The sequence below is a fragment of the Pyrus communis genome, chromosome 10 (assembly GCF_041283825.1).
Source record: "Pyrus communis isolate YQ-2024b chromosome 10, ASM4128382v1, whole genome shotgun sequence".
In the NCBI taxonomy this organism is placed as follows: Eukaryota; Viridiplantae; Streptophyta; class Magnoliopsida; order Rosales; family Rosaceae; genus Pyrus; species Pyrus communis.
In genome coordinates this window covers 25614751-25635444 of record NC_142574.1, presented here as the reverse complement: position 1 = coordinate 25635444, position 20694 = coordinate 25614751, and the positions used below count along the sequence as shown (strand labels likewise).

At 40.3% G+C, this 20694-nt stretch overlaps 1 protein-coding gene and 1 pseudogene across 1 annotated transcript; both read right to left on the bottom strand.

Moving 5' to 3' along the window:
- Positions 1-12: 12 nt before the first annotated feature.
- Positions 13-7850, bottom strand: LOC137727957 (pentatricopeptide repeat-containing protein At3g24000, mitochondrial-like; annotated as a pseudogene).
- Positions 7851-8231: 381 nt separating this feature from the next.
- Positions 8232-9987, bottom strand: LOC137730039 (centrosomal protein). The gene is made up of 2 exons (XM_068469108.2): positions 9709-9987; positions 8232-8748 (listed from the first exon to the last, which is right to left on the bottom strand). Exons 1-2 carry the CDS (start codon positions 9907-9909, stop codon positions 8566-8568), a joined length of 384 nt encoding a protein of 127 aa, XP_068325209.1. The 5' UTR covers positions 9910-9987; the 3' UTR covers positions 8232-8565.
- Between the last annotated feature and the right edge of the window lie 10707 nt (positions 9988-20694).

Below are 20694 nucleotides of genomic sequence, written 5' to 3'. Positions count from 1 at the left end.
ACAAGTGTAAACTTTGTAGAACAACATGCATTAGGTCAATAATCCAGAAACAATTGCTCCAACAGTGACACTGTCGAATTCAAAACGTATAACTCTATTGAGGCACGACAATCACATTAAACCGTCACTGTTTCTTCTTCCATTATCGTATCCAATCTCTGCAATGTGTTGAAAATCTGGTCTGTATACCGGTGAGATTTGTCATCCGCTCCAAATGTGTGATACGTACAATCCACCTTGATCGAACTACTTCCAGTTGGCTTCTTGACGTTGTTGTCTCTCAGTAGCTTCCTCACTCTACCAGCATCCTCCCATCTACCTGCATCTTCATACATGCTGGCTAGAAGAATGTACCTCCCAGCATGTTCGAGGTCCAAAACGAACAACTTTTCTGCAGCTTCTTCGGCAAGTTCTACGTTATTATGTATTCTACAGGCTCCAAGTAAGGCACCATATACTCGACCGCCTGGTGAAGTAACCCAGCTCTTCCCTGTTAGGATACTAAGAAGGGTTAGCCAAATTAAGTGGTATGTGTATGTTCTGTTAGTTCAGGGAACTCTTATTAGATGTTTGACACTTGTCATTAGAGTAGATAGTTAGTTGGGTGGTTATTGTGATGGAAACTTAGCTTGCAAGTCTGAAAGGAATATATATAGCAGACTAAGTGTGCAAGGTAGGTTATGATAAGAAAAGTATATTGTGAACAATTATACAACATACTTATGTGTGTCATGCGTTGAAGGTTAGAACAAGGTTCTTATTATTGGTATCAGCCAATTCTACGATCCCACGTTTCCCTTGCTTATGCCGAGAGCAACCACTCGCGCCACAAAGATGGATGCTCATGTCACCGCCCTTGAAGCTTCGAATTCCAGAATCGAAGAATCGGTTCAGAACCTTGCAGCCCAAATGACCAAATTCATGGCGTTTGTAGAACAACCTGCATTAGGTCAATAATTCAGAAACAATTGCTCTAACGGTGACACTGTTGAATTCAAATCGTGTAACACTATCGAGGCACGACAATCACATTAAACCATCACTGTTTCTTCTTCCATTATCGTATCCAATCTCTGCAATGTGTTGAAAATCTGGTCTGTATACCGGTGAGATTCGTCATCCGCTCCAAATGTGTCATACATACAATCCACCTCGACCGAACTACTTCCAGTTGGCTTCTTGACGTTGTTGTCCCTCAGTAGCTTCCTCACTCTACCAGCATCCTCCCATCTGCCCACATCTTCATAGATGATGACTAGAAGAATGTACCTCCCAGCATTTTCGGGGTCCAAAACAAACAACTTTTCCGCAGCTTCTTTGCCGAGTTCTATGTTATTATGTATTCTACAGGCTCCAAGCAAGGCACCATATTCATCTTTCCCTGCCTCCATGGGCATGCTTCTAATAAGCTCGACCGCCTGGTCAAGTAACCCAGCTCTTCCCAGAAGGTCAACTACACAGGCGTAGTGTTTCTTGCTTATTGTTACTCCATAATCTACCATTTTCTCGAAAAGTTCCAAGTCTTTTGTGATCATCCCTGAGTGACTACAAGTGGACAGTAAACACAAAAATACAGTACCATCCGGGCGTAAGCCAGTCTCCACAAACTGCGAAAACACTTGGAGTGCCTCATCTACATGCCTGTGCATTCCATAACACCGGATAATCGCACTCCACAGGATCACAGTATTCTCGCTGATTTGATCAAAATTAACTCTGGCAGTGGTTACGCAACCACAATTTGCATACATTGTAATGAGAGCGCTGCCTAAAACAGCATCGGCTTTCATAATTGGCTATATAATGTAAGAATGAATCCAAAATTCAACTTCAATAGCCGATGCTGCAACACAAGCAGGAAGAATGCAAACAAGAGTGGCATGGTCAGGCAAGCATGTGGCATGATCTCGCAGCATGGAACGAATGAGAGCTTCATGAGGATTCCCACTTGCCGTGTACCCCGAAATCATGGAATTCCAACTGAAAGAATCTTTCTCAGGTATTTCATCGAACACTCTTCTCGATATCTCAATCTCCTCACACTTGGAATACAAGGCAATAAGAGCATTCCCAACAGACAAATCCGAGTCGAGTCCACATTTCACGACATGTCCATGAACAATCCGACCTCTTTTTACATCTCTCATTGCACCGCAAGCCTCGAGCACAAAAGGGTGGGTGTACCGGTTTGCAGGTACACCACTGAACCGAATTCTATCATACACATTGAGGGCTTCAACAAAAGGAACCACATTTGCATAACCCTGAATAACCATGTTCCACACAAAAACGTCTCTCTCAAGCAATTTATCAAACAGCTTACGTGGAGCTTCCATGCTTGATTCACTGCACTCGACATACTTGCCAACTAGCTTTGCAACAACAAATGGGTTTTGCTCAAAACCTCCAGTAATTATCCGGGCATGGAGTTTTTTGATTGATATGGTGCTTTTACAGTGCTGTAGCTGTTAGTTTTTGGCTCGTCAATTTGTGTCATTTTCTGTTTAGGATTGTTTTAGGGAAAGGGTGCACCAATTCTTCTCCTAAAAAGGCTAGGAAAGAATCTTAGTTTCCTTATTCAATGTAGATTAGAAATCCTAGAAGTCTATTTGGAATTGGAAAGGAAGTCTAAATTCCTATTCCACTTAGAATAGGAATTATAATCTGTAAAGGACATGTAAGCCAACCCTATATCTGTAAATAGGGTGCGGCAAGGCTGATTTTCAGCAGAGAGAAAACAGCCAAACAGCAGAGAGGTTTGAGATTAGTTCTAGGGTTTGCATAAGTTCTGTAATCTCTATTATTAATCAAAGAAGCGGTGATTTCTCTACCTAGGGAAATCACAACTGGACGTAGGCATAAGTTCTGCCGAACCAGTATAATACTTGTGTGTTTCTAAGTTTTCTATATTTGCTAGTTTAGTCTATTGCCGTTGGTTACATCAAAGAACAAGGTCCAGTGTGCGGAGTTTTTCAACAATTGGTATCAAGAGCTAGGATCAAGGTGTTCTACGATGTTAAAAGGGAAGATGAATGCGGATCAAGGACCTGCGTTAAAACCCTTTGACGGCAATGATGACTTCACGGACTGGCAAAGGATGATGAAGAACGTACTGATACAGCAGGATTTGGATGATGCACTTGATGGTAAGAAGCCGGAAAGCATGACAGAAGCAGCATGGAATAAGGTTCTCAAGAAGGCCAAGAGTTCCATCGAGATCCATCTCACAAGATCAGTTCGGTCACACATCACCGAAAAGATGTCTGCCCAGGAAGCATGGGAAAAATTGGAGAATGTTTATATGGGAAAAACCGTGTCCAATAAACTTTTTCTAAAGGATGAACTATTCGGGCTTCGACTAGAAGAAGGAGGTGATATTGAAGATCACGTATGCAAGTTCCAGAATTGCATAGCTAATCTTCAGAAAGTCGAAGAAACTTACAAAGATGATGATATGGCTATCATCCTGCTAAGGTCTCTACCTTCGTCTTTCAAGCACTTTCGAACAACTCTAATGTTTGGAAAAGAGTCCTTGAAGCTTGAAGACGTAATTCAAGCTCTTCAGTCATATGCTAAACTAGATGATATAACTGAAAGCTCTCAAGGCCTTTATGCCAAAGGCAAGGAGAGGGGGCGGGAAAAGACAAGAGAAGAGAAAACTGGCAACATAGGTAGGTCAAAATCCAAGAAGAAAAAGGAAAAGAAGGAAGGTTGCTTCGAATGTGGTTCAGCCGATCATTGGAAGAGGAACTGCAAGATTTGGAAAGAAAAGAAAGCCAAGATGGAAGGAAGCTCAGGTTCCGCTAGTGCAGTCACCGAACATGAGAGTGACGGGGAACTTCTTTCGGTAACATCGGGCTCCAAGGCTTTCAATTGGATTTTGGATACTGGATGCACGTTTCATATGTGTGCAGAAAAAGAATGGTTCAATACTTTCAAAGAAGTCAGCAGTGGGGAAGTCTTAATGGGGGATGATTCTTCATGTCCTGTAAGAGGAATCGGCACTGTTCGAATCAGAATGTTCGATGAGATGATACGAGCTTTAGGGAATGTCAGGTATGTCCCTAGACTAAGAAATAATTTGATTTCCTTGGGCACTTTAGATGAGGCCGATTATGGGTACAAGTCTAAAAAAGGAAGACTTAGGGTAACCAAAGGATCGCTAGTGGTAATGCGGGGTGACCTACAACCCAATAAGTTGTATAAGTTAATTGGGACCACTATAGTCGGGGGAGCAGCTGTTTCTGTAAATCAAAATATAGAAGACAAGACTGAACTCTGGCATCATAGGCTCGGGCACATAAGCTAGAAGGGATTGCAAGAATTACACAAGCAAGGCCTGTTGGAAGGCGTGTCAGCTTGCAAACTGGACTTTTGTGAATACTGTGTTCTTGGGAAGCAAAGAAAGGTAACATTCGCAAGTAGCAGTGCAGATAGCCGAAGTAAGGAGCAACTCAGCTATATTCACTCAGATGTTTGGGGTCCTGCTCCAACTAAATCAAATGGTGGAGCCAGGTATTTTGTTACCTTCATGGATGATTTTTCTAGGAAGGTTTGGATTTATTTCATGAAGCAGAAATCCGAGGTTTTTGCAAAGTTCAAGGAATGGAAAACAGAAACCGAGAATCAAACTGGAAGAAAGATCAAGTATCTGAGAAGTGACAATGGAGGTGAATATACAAGTAATGAGTTCACCGATTACTGCAAGCAGGAAGACATCATAAGGCACTTCACAGTAAAGAATAATCCCCAACAAAATGGAGCTGCTGAGAGGATGAACCGAACTCTCATGGAGAGAGAAAGGAGCATGCGATTTCATGCAGGATTGCCTGATAGTTTTTGGGCAGAGGCTGTTAATCATGCAAGTTATTTGATTAACAGATCACCATCTACAGTTCTCGGTTTTAAGAGTGCAGAAGAGGTATGGTCTGAGAAGCCGGTGGATTATTCCAAGCTCAGGGTGTTCGGCTGTAGCGCTTATGCACATATTCCAAGTGATGAAAGGTCCAAGCTCAAACCGAAGTCTATACATTGCATATTCCTAGGTTTTGAGAAAGGAGTGAAGGGTTTCAAGCTTTGGGATTTCAACAACAGGAAAAAGGTTGTCAGTCGAGATGTTGTCTTTGATGAGACAACCATGCCTCTGAATAAAGTCGAGAGCAGTAGGGAGAAGAAGGATGATGCTGGAATTGAAGCAACAAAGATTCCGTTAATCAGTTCAGATGAAGAAGAAGCTCAGGTGGAGCAAATTGAGCAAGAAGCCGAATCTGATGGTTTTGAGGAAGAAGAAGAGCATCAACATCATTCACCAGTTAGGAATCAGGTGGAGCAAGAAACAGGACAGATTGAAGGTACTCCAATCCGCCAGATATCCCAAAGGAGTCAAACTCCACCCAACAATCCACCTGCATTCCAAAGCTGCATAGCACTGGACAAACCTAAGCGGAACAAGAAGAAACTTGACAGGTTTGGGTTTGACCAAAATGAAGTTAATTATGCTCTTAACATTAGTCAAGGAGATCCGACTACTTATCGAGAAGCTATAGCAAGTGATGAGCGAGATAGTTGGGTAAGTGCTATGACAGAGGAAATGGAGTCTCTTTACAAGAACTCTGTTTGGGAGTTGGTTCCTAAACCCAAAGACAGAAAGCTAGTTGGATGCAAGTGGGTATTTAGGAAAAAGGAAGGACTACATGAACAAGATGCCGTGAGATTCAAAGCAAGGCTCGTGGCTAAGGGGTACTCACAAAAGGAAAGGGTGGATTATGATGAGATCTTTTCACCTGTAGTCAAGCATACTTCTATCTGATTGCTTTTAGCAATGGCAGCTCAGCATGACATGGAGATTGAGCAGATGGATGTGAAGACAGCGTTTCTTCATGGGGATTTAGAGGAGACGATATTCATGGCTCAACCAGAAGGGTTTGTTGAATATGGGAAAGAAAACCTAGTATGTCAGCTAAGGAAGTCCCTGTATGGCCTGAAACAGTCTCCAAGACAGTGGTATGTGTTCCAAGATGGGATGATCATATTGCTATTGCTATATGTGGATGACATGTTAATTGCTTGTCAAGACAAGTCTAGAATTCAAGACTTGAAAAGGATGTTGAGCGAGGAGTTCGATATGAAGGATTTAGGTGCCGCACAGAAGATCCTTGGCATGGAAATTCAGAGAGATAGGACCGCTGGAAGGATTTGGATATCACAAGCCAAGTATATTCAGAAGGTTTTTGAGAAGTTCAACATGCAAGAAGCAAAGGTAGTTTCGACTCCTTTGGCAGCTCACTTCAGGTTAAGTGGACAACAGTGTCCTACGTCCGAGGAAGAGCAACAAGAAATGAAGAAGGTGCCTTATGCTAATGCCGTGGGCTGCCTCATGTATGCAATGGTATGCACACGTCCTGACATAGCTCAAGCAATCAGTGTCATTTCCAGATACATGGCAAATCCAGGAAAGCAACATTGGGATGTAGTCAAGTGGATTTTGCGTTATTTGAAGGGTTCTTGGTGACAAAGGATTATGTTTGAGAAGCAAAAGGAAAATGCAGGGGTGTTAGGATATGTGGATGCCGATTATGCAGGAGACTTGGACAAGAGAAGGTCAACTTCTGGTTATGTGTTTACATGCGCAGGAGGACCAATCAGTTGGAGGGCACTACTGCAACCAATTACAGCTTTATCGACCACAGAGGCAGAGTATATTGCATTGGCCGAAGCTGGAAAGGAAGCAATTTGGCTTAGTGGCTTGGTAAGTCAAATGGGAATCACTCAAGATTGTGTGAAGCTTAAGTGTGATAGTCAAAGTGCCATTCACTTGGCAAAGAATCAGGTTTTTTCTGGAAGATCAAAGCACATTGAAGCAAGATATCACAGAATCAGAGATTGGGTGGAGTCTAAGGAAATTTGGATTGAAAAGGTTCATACGGATGACAATGCCGCAGATTTCCTTACAAAGATAGTGCCGGCCAAGAAGTTCAAGCATTGTTTGAACTTGATCAATCTCGTTGATTGATTAAAGTGGAGCACCTCCTCACCTGAGGTGCAATGAGGCAAGAAGGAGGTTGCCAAGGTGAAGACTCTTGAAGTTTTTCTAGAGCTACTTCAAGAAGGTTCAAAGATACTCTGGGGTGCAAACGATCAAGACTTGGTTTGACTCACCAAGGTGGAGATTGTTAGTTTTTGGCTCGTCAATTTGTGTCCTTTTCTGTTTAGGATTGTTTTAGGGAAAGGGTGCACCAATTCTTCTCCTAAAAGGGCTAGGAAAGAATCTTAGTTTCCTTATTCAATGTAGATTAGAAATCCTAGAAGTCTATTTGGAATTGGAAAGGAAGTCTAAATTCCTATTCCACTTAGAATAGGAATTATAATCTGTAAAGGACATGTAAGCCAACCCTATATCTATAAATAGGGTGCGGCAATGCTGATTTTCAGCAGAGAGAAAACAGCCAAACAGCAGAGAGGTTTGAGATTAGTTCTAGGGTTTGCATAAGTTCTGTAATCTCTATTATTAATCAAAGAAGCGGTGATTTCTCTACCTAGGGAAATCACAACTGGACGTAGGCATAAGTTCTGCCGAACCAGTATAATACTTGTGTGTTTCTAAGTTTTCTATATTTGCTAGTTTAGTCTATTGCCGTTGGTTACATCAAAGAACAAGGTCCAGTGTGCAGAGTTTTTCAACAATGTAGCAAGTGGGTATGGTGATAAGAGTCTCTGCAATGAAGTGTTCTGTATGTTCTGCCACCAATGACAAACCCTAATAATCTGAAGGGTTCCTTCCATGAAATTAGAATCTCTGATTGCCTAGCTAGCCCATTAATTTGGGCTTTCAACAGCTGCACCATCACATAAGGTACAGGAGTTTACCCAGATACTACCGTTGCAGCAGTCTATCTGTCCATGGTAATACAAGCTCACAAATTGTTATGGGAATGCAAAAGGGATTGAGTTCTGCTTCATTGCTTTGTAGTCCCAAACCCTAAATTAGCAATTCTAATATTTAGTTCAAGAATTAAGGTTCCGTGAGAGTTTCTATTGATCTACTTTGGACATTGTTTGGCTCTTTAGAGCATCTCCAATTGAGATGTCAAAAGATAAATGTCCAATGATAATTTGATGGCTAACATAGTAATGTCAGATTTTCTCTTCTTCTAATCCATATGTTTTTTCTCTTCTAACCCACAAATTCTTTTAAAACAATAAAATAATTAAAAAAATTAATTGACAGCACCTTTTCTAATATGTCAAATTTGACAGCAGAAACTTTATATGTCAATCAACGTAGGATTAATATATCGGTTGGAGCTTCTTCCTATCTTCAAATTTGATAGTGTGGCATTCCATACATTGGAAAATGCTCTAGAACAACATGTACATGAGAAACTATCGTATTCCGTTCTTGAATGCCTTTTTTCTCAGTGAGTTCTTACTGCACTTAAATATTCATAAAAAAAATAAGACACAGCTCGCAAAGTTCTGCATAACCATGCTATCAAAAACGCCAAAACCCATCCATGTAGTTGTTCTGAAGAAACATACTGATACCCTTGACAGCAGAACCTCCATCTACTTCTGTTCCTTCTCAGCTTCAGTGTTGCTTGGCTTTGGAATTGGTTGAATTCTCACATATGGATTCCTAGTCAATGTCTCTCCTTTCAGTGCAGCAACATAGCGGTCATTTGTGTTCTCTTTCCGCTGCAACTCCCCAAGGAATTCTGCCAATCTTTCTTTATTCACTTGCCCCATCCTCTGATTCAAAATTTCAAGCAAAAAACTATCAGCATTTGTGTTGATTCAGAGTACGAAACTGCTTCAAGAAACAACCCGAAATTGATTTGAAATCCATTTGAACTAAACAAGGAAACAAGCTTTCAATAACAAGAAGTTATCAAACTTAATATCAGCAATTTGATGACACGTAACATAAGATTTATTCACGGTTTCTGATCCAATAGGGATCAGTACTGGATGAGTTAAACTGCCTCTGTAATGGGTGACACACGTACAAGTGATGGTTTCTCAACAAGATTCGATTTCATTTATTCAATGTTTCTGATGAATTATAAACACATAGGAAAGATAAATTAGAGGACTTATACACGAGCAATTATCTGTTCAAGATCACAACGAATTTTAATCATGAAAGTGTAAACAATAAAGTAGGAAAGGCAAGGCTTTAAAAATTTAGTTCAGCGAGGTACATTCTTAGCAAAACAAACTCTATATATACATATCGAAGAAGCGAGATTACTTGGTTGAGTTGGTTCCATACCATCAAACGACGCAAATTAGTCAGACATTATGGCACATACATATACATGTGTTCTATACTAGTGAGTGAAAATCATTTAGCTGGATTTTTTTTAATTTCCTTTACCTAAAGTTGGAAGCGTAGACACAGATCTTCAACAAACCAAAACTTTTCAGGTCACTTCATAGACAAAATCAGTTCATTTTATCAAACGCATTACTCATAACATATATCACAACTTCACCAACAAGTCAAGATTGCAGCTTTGAATTTGCATCAAACAAAAACAACCCATACAAATCGAACAATCAATTTGATCACCTAATTTATTCGCTATTCGAAAAGGGGTTCGTATAATTCTCCATAAATTAACAATCTTTGCGTAATTACAAGCAAAACCCATTTCTTAAAACCCAATACAATGTCAGAAAACCAACTGGGTTGAACAGAAATCGCACCATGGATTCAGGTCGGGCGTTGCGGCGGAGCTCGGCCTCGAGCTGTTGGTTTCCAGAGTTGGTGGTCTGCATAACGAAGTAGCCAATAACGCCCGGAACGACGCCGCAGACGGTGGCGAAGGCCAAGAAGAAGGGCTTCGAATCACGGGTCTTGTTCACTACCCACCTCCATGTCCCGCTCTTCTCCCACAGTATCGACATTCTCGACTTCAGCTCGTCGCTGCGTCTCTTCTGCCTTCTCTGGTTCTTGGTTCCTTATCCTTCTGTTCAGGTTGAATTGGGCTTTCATGGATTAAAGACTTAGTACGTTTCTCTTTTAGTTGGACTGGAGGTGTCACACCTCTACCCTGTACGGCCCATTAGTTTGAGGTGGGTTGTTTTAGGGTAGTGGCCAATCTGGTTTGGTTTGGTTTGGTTTGTTTTTTTAGTTGGACAGTCTTCCACAAGCGCCCACAACTTCCCCACCACCATCCTTCCTTTGCTTTCTTTGCTTTATCTCTTGCCCTTGCATAAGATCATCATCGTGTGAAAGGTTGCATGGCTTTAGAACCCCATTTAAAACTCACCTCTCTCTCTCTCTCTCTCTGTCTGAGAGTTTACTATTGAATGACTAAAATACATGTTAGGAACGTGGTTTAGAAATTTAACATTGACCGAGGGTTAGAGCTTGAATCAAGGTTTTATATTATATTGGAAGCAAGTGTGATTTATCATTGGATTGGGGGACTAGAAGAGTTTGGAATCTCTTTATGCAAATGATCAAAAGCTCCTTGTTCAAGGTTGTTGTATGTTCTCTTAATCTTAGGCATGAATATTGGGAAGGGTTGGGTTGGTAAAGATTGCAAAAAGTAATTCTTTCGGCAAAGACCTTAGAGCATCCTCAGTGAGGGGCGTTATATGGGACTAGAAAAGTGGAGGATACAACCTATTTTAGAGTTCCGAGGAATCTTTAAGACTTTATAAAAGAATCCCTTTCAGTGAGGGGCTATATCTTTCGGGCTCTATATAGGGCTATATATATTTATTTATGTATTAATTTGATTAAGCGATGTTTTTTTTTGTATTAGCTTTTCTTAAGTTGATTTTTGGACGTGATATCTTAAATTTTTTTAATGAACCCTTTAACCTAAAAAGTTCCAATTGTGACAAAGTTAGATTTCATCACTTATGAATCGTTCGTTGGATTAGATTCCCTTATCTCAATCTCATCCGTTGAAAGAAACAAACCCCCACTTCGCCCTCTGAAATAATTTGATTTTCACATATATATATATATATATATATATAACACAACAATTTACCTAGCATCAATTGGTAAATTAGTATCATACAATTTTGAAAAAAAATTATTTGAAAATTTCATCCATCAATGCACATGAACGTTAAATCAATTTGAAAATTTAATTCTTATGGAATTTAAAACAATTATGAATTAGCCAAATTGCAAGAAAAATAAGTAAGAAAAAGAATTAAAAAAATAATAAAAGGAGAGTATAAGTGTATTTGCAAGTGGAGGGAGAGTGATAGAATTTTGCTCACATGTGTTGCTACTTTTTTTTGTAGGATCCATTGTTTTTTGGGGCTAAATGTAGCCCGATTTTATGCTACCCATGAAAGGAAGTTGCTAGCCTCAGTGGTGGATCTAGCCCTATTTTCTGGCTCTTTGGGGATGAAATTTCTTGCTAAGGCTAGAAATGTGGTAGCCTCATGGAGGATAAAGCTCGCATTGGGGATGCTTTAAAACCTTCTAGCTCCCTTCCTCCTACTCTTAATCTTTGTCACTAGTTGAAAAAACTATTTGTGCGACAGATGTTTGGGTGACAAAGCAAAATTCATCGCGCAAGTGAGTTTTGTGCAACGAAAAAATAGCTTCATAAAGCAAGAGCGGTGCTACTTTGCACGACGTACACCTTTGTCGCACAATACAGTTTGCATGACGAAAAAAAGATACTCGTCGTGTAAAGTCAGTAAGAAAACGGCGGGTAATTTTTTTTAGCTCGAAAAAAATGCGCGACGAAGATTTTCCGTAGAAACCTTGGGCGACAAAGGTCATTCAGTTTGGGTTAGATTATTCAGTGCATGCGAATCAACGGAACACTTGCATGACAAAGACTTTCGTCGCACAAAATATAGTTAGTTTTTTTAGTTAGAGCATTCAGTGCATGTGAATAAGAGGAATCAATACTGTATATAGTGCAGATGTTTGCACGACAAAGGCTTCGTCGCGCAAAGTCCCTAACCTTCCTATAAATATGCGCTTCTGCTCTACTTATTCTTCACAATTCTGTTCATGCTCAAATGGAGGATAAAAACCAGGAGCAGAGCGTGCCCTCCGGGCCCTATGATATGAGGCAATATATGGAGTTTGCGTATGCGATTTGTGTAGCAATACAGAATAATTGTCCTACTACTAACTGGCGTTCTTGGAAATATGTGCTCGAGAATGTGAAGAATGTAGTGATGGATCAGTTATTAGTAAGTGTGACAAATGTTGAAAATAAATAATTTTGTGAAATTTTTTGTTATATGTTAGAATTAATTGTTTCATATATGTGTAACAGTGTAACTATACTCTTGATATTACGAACGAAGAGTTGATGAAGTTGATGACACACGTGCCCTTATTAGGACAAAAGGCATCATAGTCCTCTATAAGGGCCAGAAAACCCACATGAAAGCCACTATCTCAGGAAAGGGATCATATCCCTTTCCACTTAATCTACTAAGTCCGGGATTCGGATCGTTAAAATTTGATCCAAAAGCTACAAACAGGGGCTCCTTTAAAAGTTATAATAACTGTAACCGTTGGATCAAATTTCAACGGTCTGGATCCTGAACTTGGTGAATTAGGTGGAAAGGAATCTAATTAAACATTTGTCTTTTCTGCACAAGCTAAAATGATCGATATCGACGGAGATTGACAGAGCCGATGTTTGAGTTTCTTTTGTGATTGTTCAAAGCCAGCCCTGTCTCTCTCTCTGTCTTTATTCTCTCTACAGTCTTCCAAAAGCGCCCACAACTTCCCCACCACCATCCCCCTTTTGCTTTCCTTTGCTTTGCTTTATCTCTTACCCTTGCACAAGATCATCATCGTGTGAAAGGTTGCATGGCTTTAGAACCCCATTTAAAACTCACCTCTCTCTCTCTCTCTCTCTCTGAAAGTTTAATATTGAATGACTAAAATGCATGTTAGGAACGTGGTTTAGAAATTTAACATTGATTGAGAGTTAGAGTTTGAATCAAGGTTTTATATTTTATTGGAAGCAAGTGCGATTTAGGGTTTGGAATCTCTTTATGCAAATGATCAAAAGCTCCTCGTTCAAGGTTGTCGTATGTTCTCTTAATCTTAGGCATGAATATTGGGAAGGGTTGGGTTGGTAAAGATTGCAAAAAGTAATTCTTTCAGCAAAGACCTTAAAACCCTCTAGCTCCCTCTCTCCTGCTCTTAATCTCTGTCTAAATGCAATTGGTTATGCACAACTCATTTGATGTTGTGGTTGAGCTGTAAAAGCCATAAAGCTATTTAAAGAAAGAAAAACAAATATAAAGGCCTGTTTTTCTGTAATCATCATGACTACAAGTTCACTTCTCAACCATAGAACTACTGTTGTACTAAGAAGCCAAAGCTGCCACTTTAAGCTTCAAACATAGACCTAATTCTAGCTAGCTTAGTTTGATGAGTACATAATCACATCTCTCATATGACTATATTTTGCACATTTATGTGAAGAATAGGGTCAATAAATGTGTCGCGTTTAACATTTTGCCTTACATCGAAAGCCAAAATTTTGACATCGTTGGATACTAAGGCCGACTTCTGTCTCTCTCTGATCAACTGGTGTATCTTACAATCAAGCTCCCTTATCCTTTTGCACTTGAGGGTCTTTGAACAGCAGTCATCACTTTGATGGCTAAAAACATGTCGAATATATACAAAATAAAGAGAGAGTTTAAGACATCAATTCTAAGGCGAGTACAATGCATTTCAACTCTTGGAATCCCATATTACCAATTTGGTTGCATATGTTGAGACTTTGCATGTGTTTATAAGTAATTGGGTTATTCCCATATTGCCAATTGATTTTATAGTGGAACCCCAACTTTGTTCATGGTATCAAAACATGTTGTCTCAAGTGTGAAATTCAATGGCCAAACGCATTCCACGTCACCTATTTGCGTTGTTCATATGTTAAGCTTGAAAATTCTTCACATATAAGAGGCATGTTGAGAACGAATCTCATATTGTTGAGATGAGAGACCTTACATGTGCTTATAAGTACTTAATATACTGTTTATATTACATATTAATTTTATAACGGAACCTCAACTTTTACCGCATAGATAGAAGGATTCAAATTAGACTAGTAATTTAGTATCCATCTTCGTAAATCTTGCTTTGTGAAGATTCTAATCATGCGCGACTCAGTTAATCTGTATGAGAGTCTTATAGAGAAAGAGACCAGTCAAAGATTTGTATCGTAATCATTAAAGATGCTAGTATGCCTTTACCCAAATGAAAATGATATTTTAAGGAAAGGGACTAAAGGTTCAATATGGAACACAAATTGGTAAAGAAAAAGCAGTTTGGATGGCAGGAAAAATAGAAGGAAAATCCTTATAAAGAAAAAGAAGACTGTGATGGTGTGCCAGGTAGATTTGTTCAGATGATCATGGGTCCATCATCAAGTCATCAACTGTTGAATGACAAAAGTATTTTTTTTCCTTTGTGATGAAAAATAAAAAAGATCAGAATTATCCGATGGCCCCATCAAATTCATCCATAGTAAAGCTGAAAATGAAAGAAAATTATAAAAACTAAACATCTCATCCAATTTGTAGTGTGATCATGTGGTCTTGTTTGTACTATAACTTGTTTTTCGATTATGTGGTCATGTTTGTACTATAACAACTTGTTTTTTTCCTGAGATTACTGTGATATATCCTTTTATTTTTAATCAAGGGCGATAGAGAGATATATTGATAAGGGAAATAAGATTACAAAGAGTGAGCAGTGTACTATAACAACTTGTTTTTCCCTGAGATTACTCTGATATATCCTTTTATTTTTAATCAAAGGTGATAAAGAGATATATTGATAAGGGAAATAAGATTACAAAGAGTGAGTAGTCACTGCTCAGAATTACAATATGCAAATAAAACATCTAAAATGAAGTCTGGTGGTTCCTTAGACCACATAGAAGGGTTGCTGGACGAAAGACTGAAACAGGCAAGTCGATGAGCAACTTCATTTGCTTGACGTCTTATACGAGTAAAACAAACTCCAGTGATCCCCAAGGAAAGCTCTCGAGTTGTAACATCCCACATCGCCCAAGGGAGTGGATCTTGTAAGCCTTATATGTATATTCTCATCTCTACCTAGCACGATGCCTTTTGGGAGCTCACTGGCTTCAGGTTTCATTGGAACTTTGAAGTTAAGTGAGTTCACACGAGAGCAATCCCATGATAGGTGACCCACCGGGACGTTCTCATGTGAGTTCCCAGAAACAAAACCGTGAGGGTGTGGTCGGGGCCCAAAGCAGACAATATCGTGTTACGGTGAAGTTGAGCTAGGGATGTGGTGGGGCCCGGGTCGGGATGTGACAGTTTGGTATCAAAGCGACTCCCTGGCCAAAAGTGTGCAGACGAGGACGTTGAGCCCCTAAGGGGGTGGATTGTAAGATCCTACATCGCCTAGGGGTAAGGATCCTGTAAGCCTTATATGTACATGCCCATCTCCAAATAGCACGAGGCCTTTTGGGAGCTCATTGGCTTCGAGTTCCGTAGGAACTCCGAAGTTAAGCAAGTTCGTGCGAGAGCAATCCCAGGATGGGTAATCCACTGGGAAGTTCTCGTGTGAATTCCCAGAAACAAAACCGTGAGGAAGTGGTCGGGGCTCAAAGCGGACAATAAAGTGCCACGGTGGAGTTGAGCCCGAGATGTGACAATTTTTAAATATTATTTTTGGTTCTTAAATGGTGACCCGGGTGGGATGTAACACGAGTTCTCAACGATGAGACCAATAGGAGAAAAGTCCGACGAAGAAGATCGGAGAGATTAGGTGATCTGGAGTGAATCAATCTCAATAACTATATTGTGAAGACCTTTGGAAGACGCTAAGGCAAGACCTTCCCTGACCGCTAAAGGCTCAACAAAGAGAGGAGAAGGAACATAAGGGAAATGCTTAGCTAAGCCTGCTACAAAATTGCCCGTATTGTCTCGAAGAACCACACCTACACCATCAATGAGATGGTTCGCATTCCAAGTTTCGTCCACATTAAGTTTCAAAAAAAATAGGCCTAGTCTTCACCCACTTCATGGTTGATGAGTCCGAAAAGTGGCTAGCAGCGGAAGTAGGAGTGGAGGCAAGTTGGAAGTTTTGCCACTAGTAGATGGTGCGAGATACCACGATGTTAGGAGGGGTCACATTTACCTGACCAAAGCATAGTATTCCTAGTGCTCCAAATAGCATAAGAGAACGTTAAAATTAAATCAAAATTATGCTTGTCCAGTTTAGGAAGGAGATACATCATCCAATCATAGGCTGAGGAGAATGAGGGGCCACAAGGTAGACGACCCATAGGAGAGAAACTCTACAAATAGGTAGCAAAAAGGCAATCATAAAGAATATGCACTCCTGATTCGCTGACACTGCCACATAGTACACACAGAGAGTCAAAGGTTATGCGACGCTTTACCAGATTGGATTTCATTGGGACAATGTCCTTGCAAATGTGCCACGCGTTCATTCAAACTTTCGGTGAGACTTTGGCTCCCCAGATCCTTTTCCAAAGTAAGGAAATGTCAGACAAACCTGAGGAAGAAGCCTGATTGATCTTGCCAGAAACCAAGTCAAATGCCACATGATAGGCGGTTTTCACAGAAAATAAACATTTTTTTGTTGAATTGCCTAATAGGTCTATCTTCTAGTAGACAATGGCTAATGGGAATATAGAGAATGAGATCGACCTCCAAATTTGAGAATAAAGTCCTTATGACATTGGTTCTCCAGCATTTCCTTTCCACATTAATGAGATCACTAACCAGAGAAACGGGGCAGGCATGAGGCTTGGGGGAGAAAATATGTAATGATGATGGCGAAGGAACCCATCTGTCATCCCAAATTTTAATCTTTTCTCTAGAGCCTACCTACCATCTTGATCCCCTAGTGAGCACCTCTTGACTAGCACATAAGCTTCTCCAAACAAATGAGTCACCGGGCTTAACCTTTGCCTGGAAAAAAGGGGAAGAGGGAAAATATCGTGAAGGACTTGTGTCACCAAAGAGTTAGGTTCAGTCAACAGCTTCCAAACTTGTTTGGTAAGCATCCCGAGATTGAAAGCATGTAGATTCCTGAAGCCTAGACCCCCATTACATTTGGGAAGACAAAGCTTGTCCCAAGCCAACCAAGGGATCTTCCTGCCATCGTCAGATCCATTCCACCAGAATCGTGCAACAAGACCATTAAGTTCATTACATAAATATTTAGGTAAAAGAAAACAACTCATGGCATAGAGAGGGATTGCCTGAGCAACCACCTTGACAAGGATTTCCTTTCCAACTTTGGAGACGCTTCCAGAGGCGTTCTTTGATAAAATTAAAACACTGTCCCCTATTTCTCCCCTATATCCTTAATTTTGAGAATGAGAGAGAACAATTTCTATGAAACTAAATTTATTGTCATGTGACGTTTTGATTCAATAATGCAATACAGTATTTTTGGTCCCTCTAAACCATTTCCAACAAGAAGGTTTATGAGAGATTTAATTGTTGTTCTTTTAGCAAATTCTTTGTTAATTATTACTTGTATATTCATGTTGAAATGCAAATATTTCAAAACTGAAAAGCATCATTTGATGCTGCGACTCATATCATTAGCACTTTTATTTGTCCAGTTCCATGTACGAAGTACGTATGGACAGAATTGAATTGGGGTCCATTTTTAGACAAGTATTATACTTTGGATAAAATTATTTGTGCCGTAATCATATACCATTTGAATGCATATTTATGTTTCCATTTGATTTTCATGCTAAAATATTGTATTAATCAATCCATTGCGATCCACTTTCGTAGAAAAGTAGATCATCGTCATCATCATCAATCGTATGTTATACAAAAAGTTGCAATACATGCATTGTTCATAGCTTTAGTTTTAGGGAAGACTCTGTTATTTGTCCTTCAAGACAACCGATAATTGTCTGAAAAGCGTACGATGTCCCTATAAGAGAATATAGCTACTATATTTAAAGTATATCTATCAACTTTATATCTTGTCCTCCTTGATATTTCTTATTCACGGTGATCTTGATTAAGTTAAAATACGATTTCTCTTCAGTTAAGTGTGATTTAAACCTAATGAACTTCTATTTTCTTAGTCCTTTTTGTTCCACGCATTTTACACTATTCGATCTCTAGTTTTTCCGATCGACTTCATGTGCATTCTTTAACATCAATTGATATACATTATTGGCTAAGAAAGACAAACTTGTCGATTAAAGACAAACTTGTAGACTAAATTAGCTGAATTGGATGGATTAAATTGGTGAATAAATCGTTGAACAAAAGGTCATAAAAATGTGTGTAACCCTATTTATTAGGTTGATAATTTTGGTTGATTCGGATCAATTGTAACATCCCGTCCCGGGATTTATAGAAACGTACATTGAATTTACGATTTTACCCCTAGATCGTTTTTGTCACGTTATTAGTTGTTGGTGTGGTGTGGAATGTATTGGATTACACCCACACACACACACACTTTAACTTTCCGGGATTCCCTCCCTCATTCCCTCACTCTGTCTCTTCTCTCTTCTCTCTTCCCTCACTCTCTCTCTCTCTCTCTCTCCCCCGAGCCCATTTCTTCTTCTCCTTCTACAAACACACAGACAACACACACATATACTCAAATCTCCACCAATCGAGAAACCAAGACCACCATCGTGCTCGTGAGGCTGAGAGGAGTCCAGTGGTGCCATTTTCAGGTAAGGATATCGTTGTTTTCACGTCGTTTCGACGAGGTCCGATTTGAACACTGTTCATGCAAGATTAATCTAGCTTGTTTTAGGAGATTCTAAGCTTGTAGTTGTGTTTGTGAGGTTCCCAGGAGCTTGGGAGTAGTTCGTTGGACGAGTTTGGACGTCGGGAAGGCTAGGTTTGAAAGTTGGCCGAGTTTTGACCTTGAAAACAGGTATGATCTAGCAATTTTTAGGCCTTGAAAGTAGTCCAACGTGATTCTACTAGTCCTAAGCTTCATTTTGGTATAAAGAACGTGAAATTTGGTTGAAAAACGAAGGAGAAAACAAGGTTTGAAAAATTCCCAGTTTTCCGGCGACGGCGCCGGCGACGGCGGCGGCGGCGGCGACGGCGACTGGCCGGAGAAGAAAGGAGAATATTCCGTTAAGTTTAACGGAATATTCCTAACGGCAGTGGACGGCGTCAGTTAACGGCGTCAGTTAAGGTTAACGGAATATTCCGTCAGGTTAACGGAATATTCCTGACGGCGTCTGTTGACACCGTCAGTGTGCAGTGCACGTGACTGCGCGTGGGGGCGCGTAGGTCCGTGCGTGGTCAGGCGCGTGGGGGCGCGTGCGTGGTCCAAAAATTATTTTAAAAATATGGGTGTGATCCTGAGGTTGTGTAGGTCACATTGGTATATTCAATTGTCCATTTTGAGCAATGTATGAGAAGTTATTACGAGAAGTTGCTTAGGTGCTTTTAAATTAATGTTTTCGTAACTTTGTTGCGTATAGGTGATTCGTTTCCCGAGGACGAACGTTCATACTCAAGGCAGGGGGGCTACGACCCTTCTAATTACCAGTGAGTGGGCTTTTGTTTTCCGTATATACCTATATACATATTAATTCCCAGAAATTAAATGGAAAAAGGGTTGTTTTATGCCATGCATCATATGAATGTTGTTTACGCATCATCGCATGTATTAGTAGTGGCATACATATGTATATAAATGTGTATTTGCTGCTGTGGACGCACAGGTGAGTGCCAGGTAAGCGGTGTTCACGTTATTATGCATTCCTGTTTATTATGCAATAGTAGTTTGAAATGCTTAGAGAGCTCATAATCTGCACCCCCGGTGTTAGTGCTCCCGCCCGAGGCCAGGGCCCAGCCTTCACGTGTATGTTCACCAGCACCGCATGCTCGCCTTGGATCCAAGATAGGTGCAAGCCTGTCGTACAGACCACATTAGGTGGTTCCGACTTGTAGGTGACCCGCGATTTATCGCCCAGCTTCACGTGATCGTAGCACTAGAGCATACATATATATTACACCCAGCTTGTCGTACAGACCACAATAGGTGGTTCCGACTCGTGTGCAGATTCAGATGTTGAGTTGAGCGTGGAGCTCTATCTACAGCCGTACAGGTCACGTTAGGTGACTCCCGGCTGCTAGATTATATGTTATTGATGTGATTTACGTTTGAGCATTTATATTTGATTACGAGTTTCAGAATGGCATATCATGGAGCATGATTGACATATCTATACATACGTATATATGTTCATTTTCTGGGAAGTATACAGGTTTTACGGCGAGGGGTTAGAATGTATTTTGCTAAAGAGTTTTCAAAGAGCTTTGTTTTTGCCCACTCACGCTTTTGTTTTTCGCCCCTCCAGGTTCTAGTGGTCTAGCAAGTTCGGTGGTTTATCCCAGAGGGCGTCCCGGCATTTCTGACAGACACTCACCATTGTAGGGTCACCTTCGGGTGTACATATGTCGTATCTTTTCCTTTTGGACTGTTGTAGAATTGCTCTGAATTGTGTCTCACATACACTAGTACTTTGTATGCTATTAGGTTTTTATTTATTCGTACTTTTATATTACTATTTTAATAGCTTCCGCACGCGCACATGGTTACGTCACCTTCGTGTGACGGCCAGCACGCCCTGATCTCGGTCGGGGTGTGTCAGCTTGGTATCAGAGCCTAGGTTTGGCAGTCCTGTGTCTTTGTGAGTATTCTAATAGTTGGTG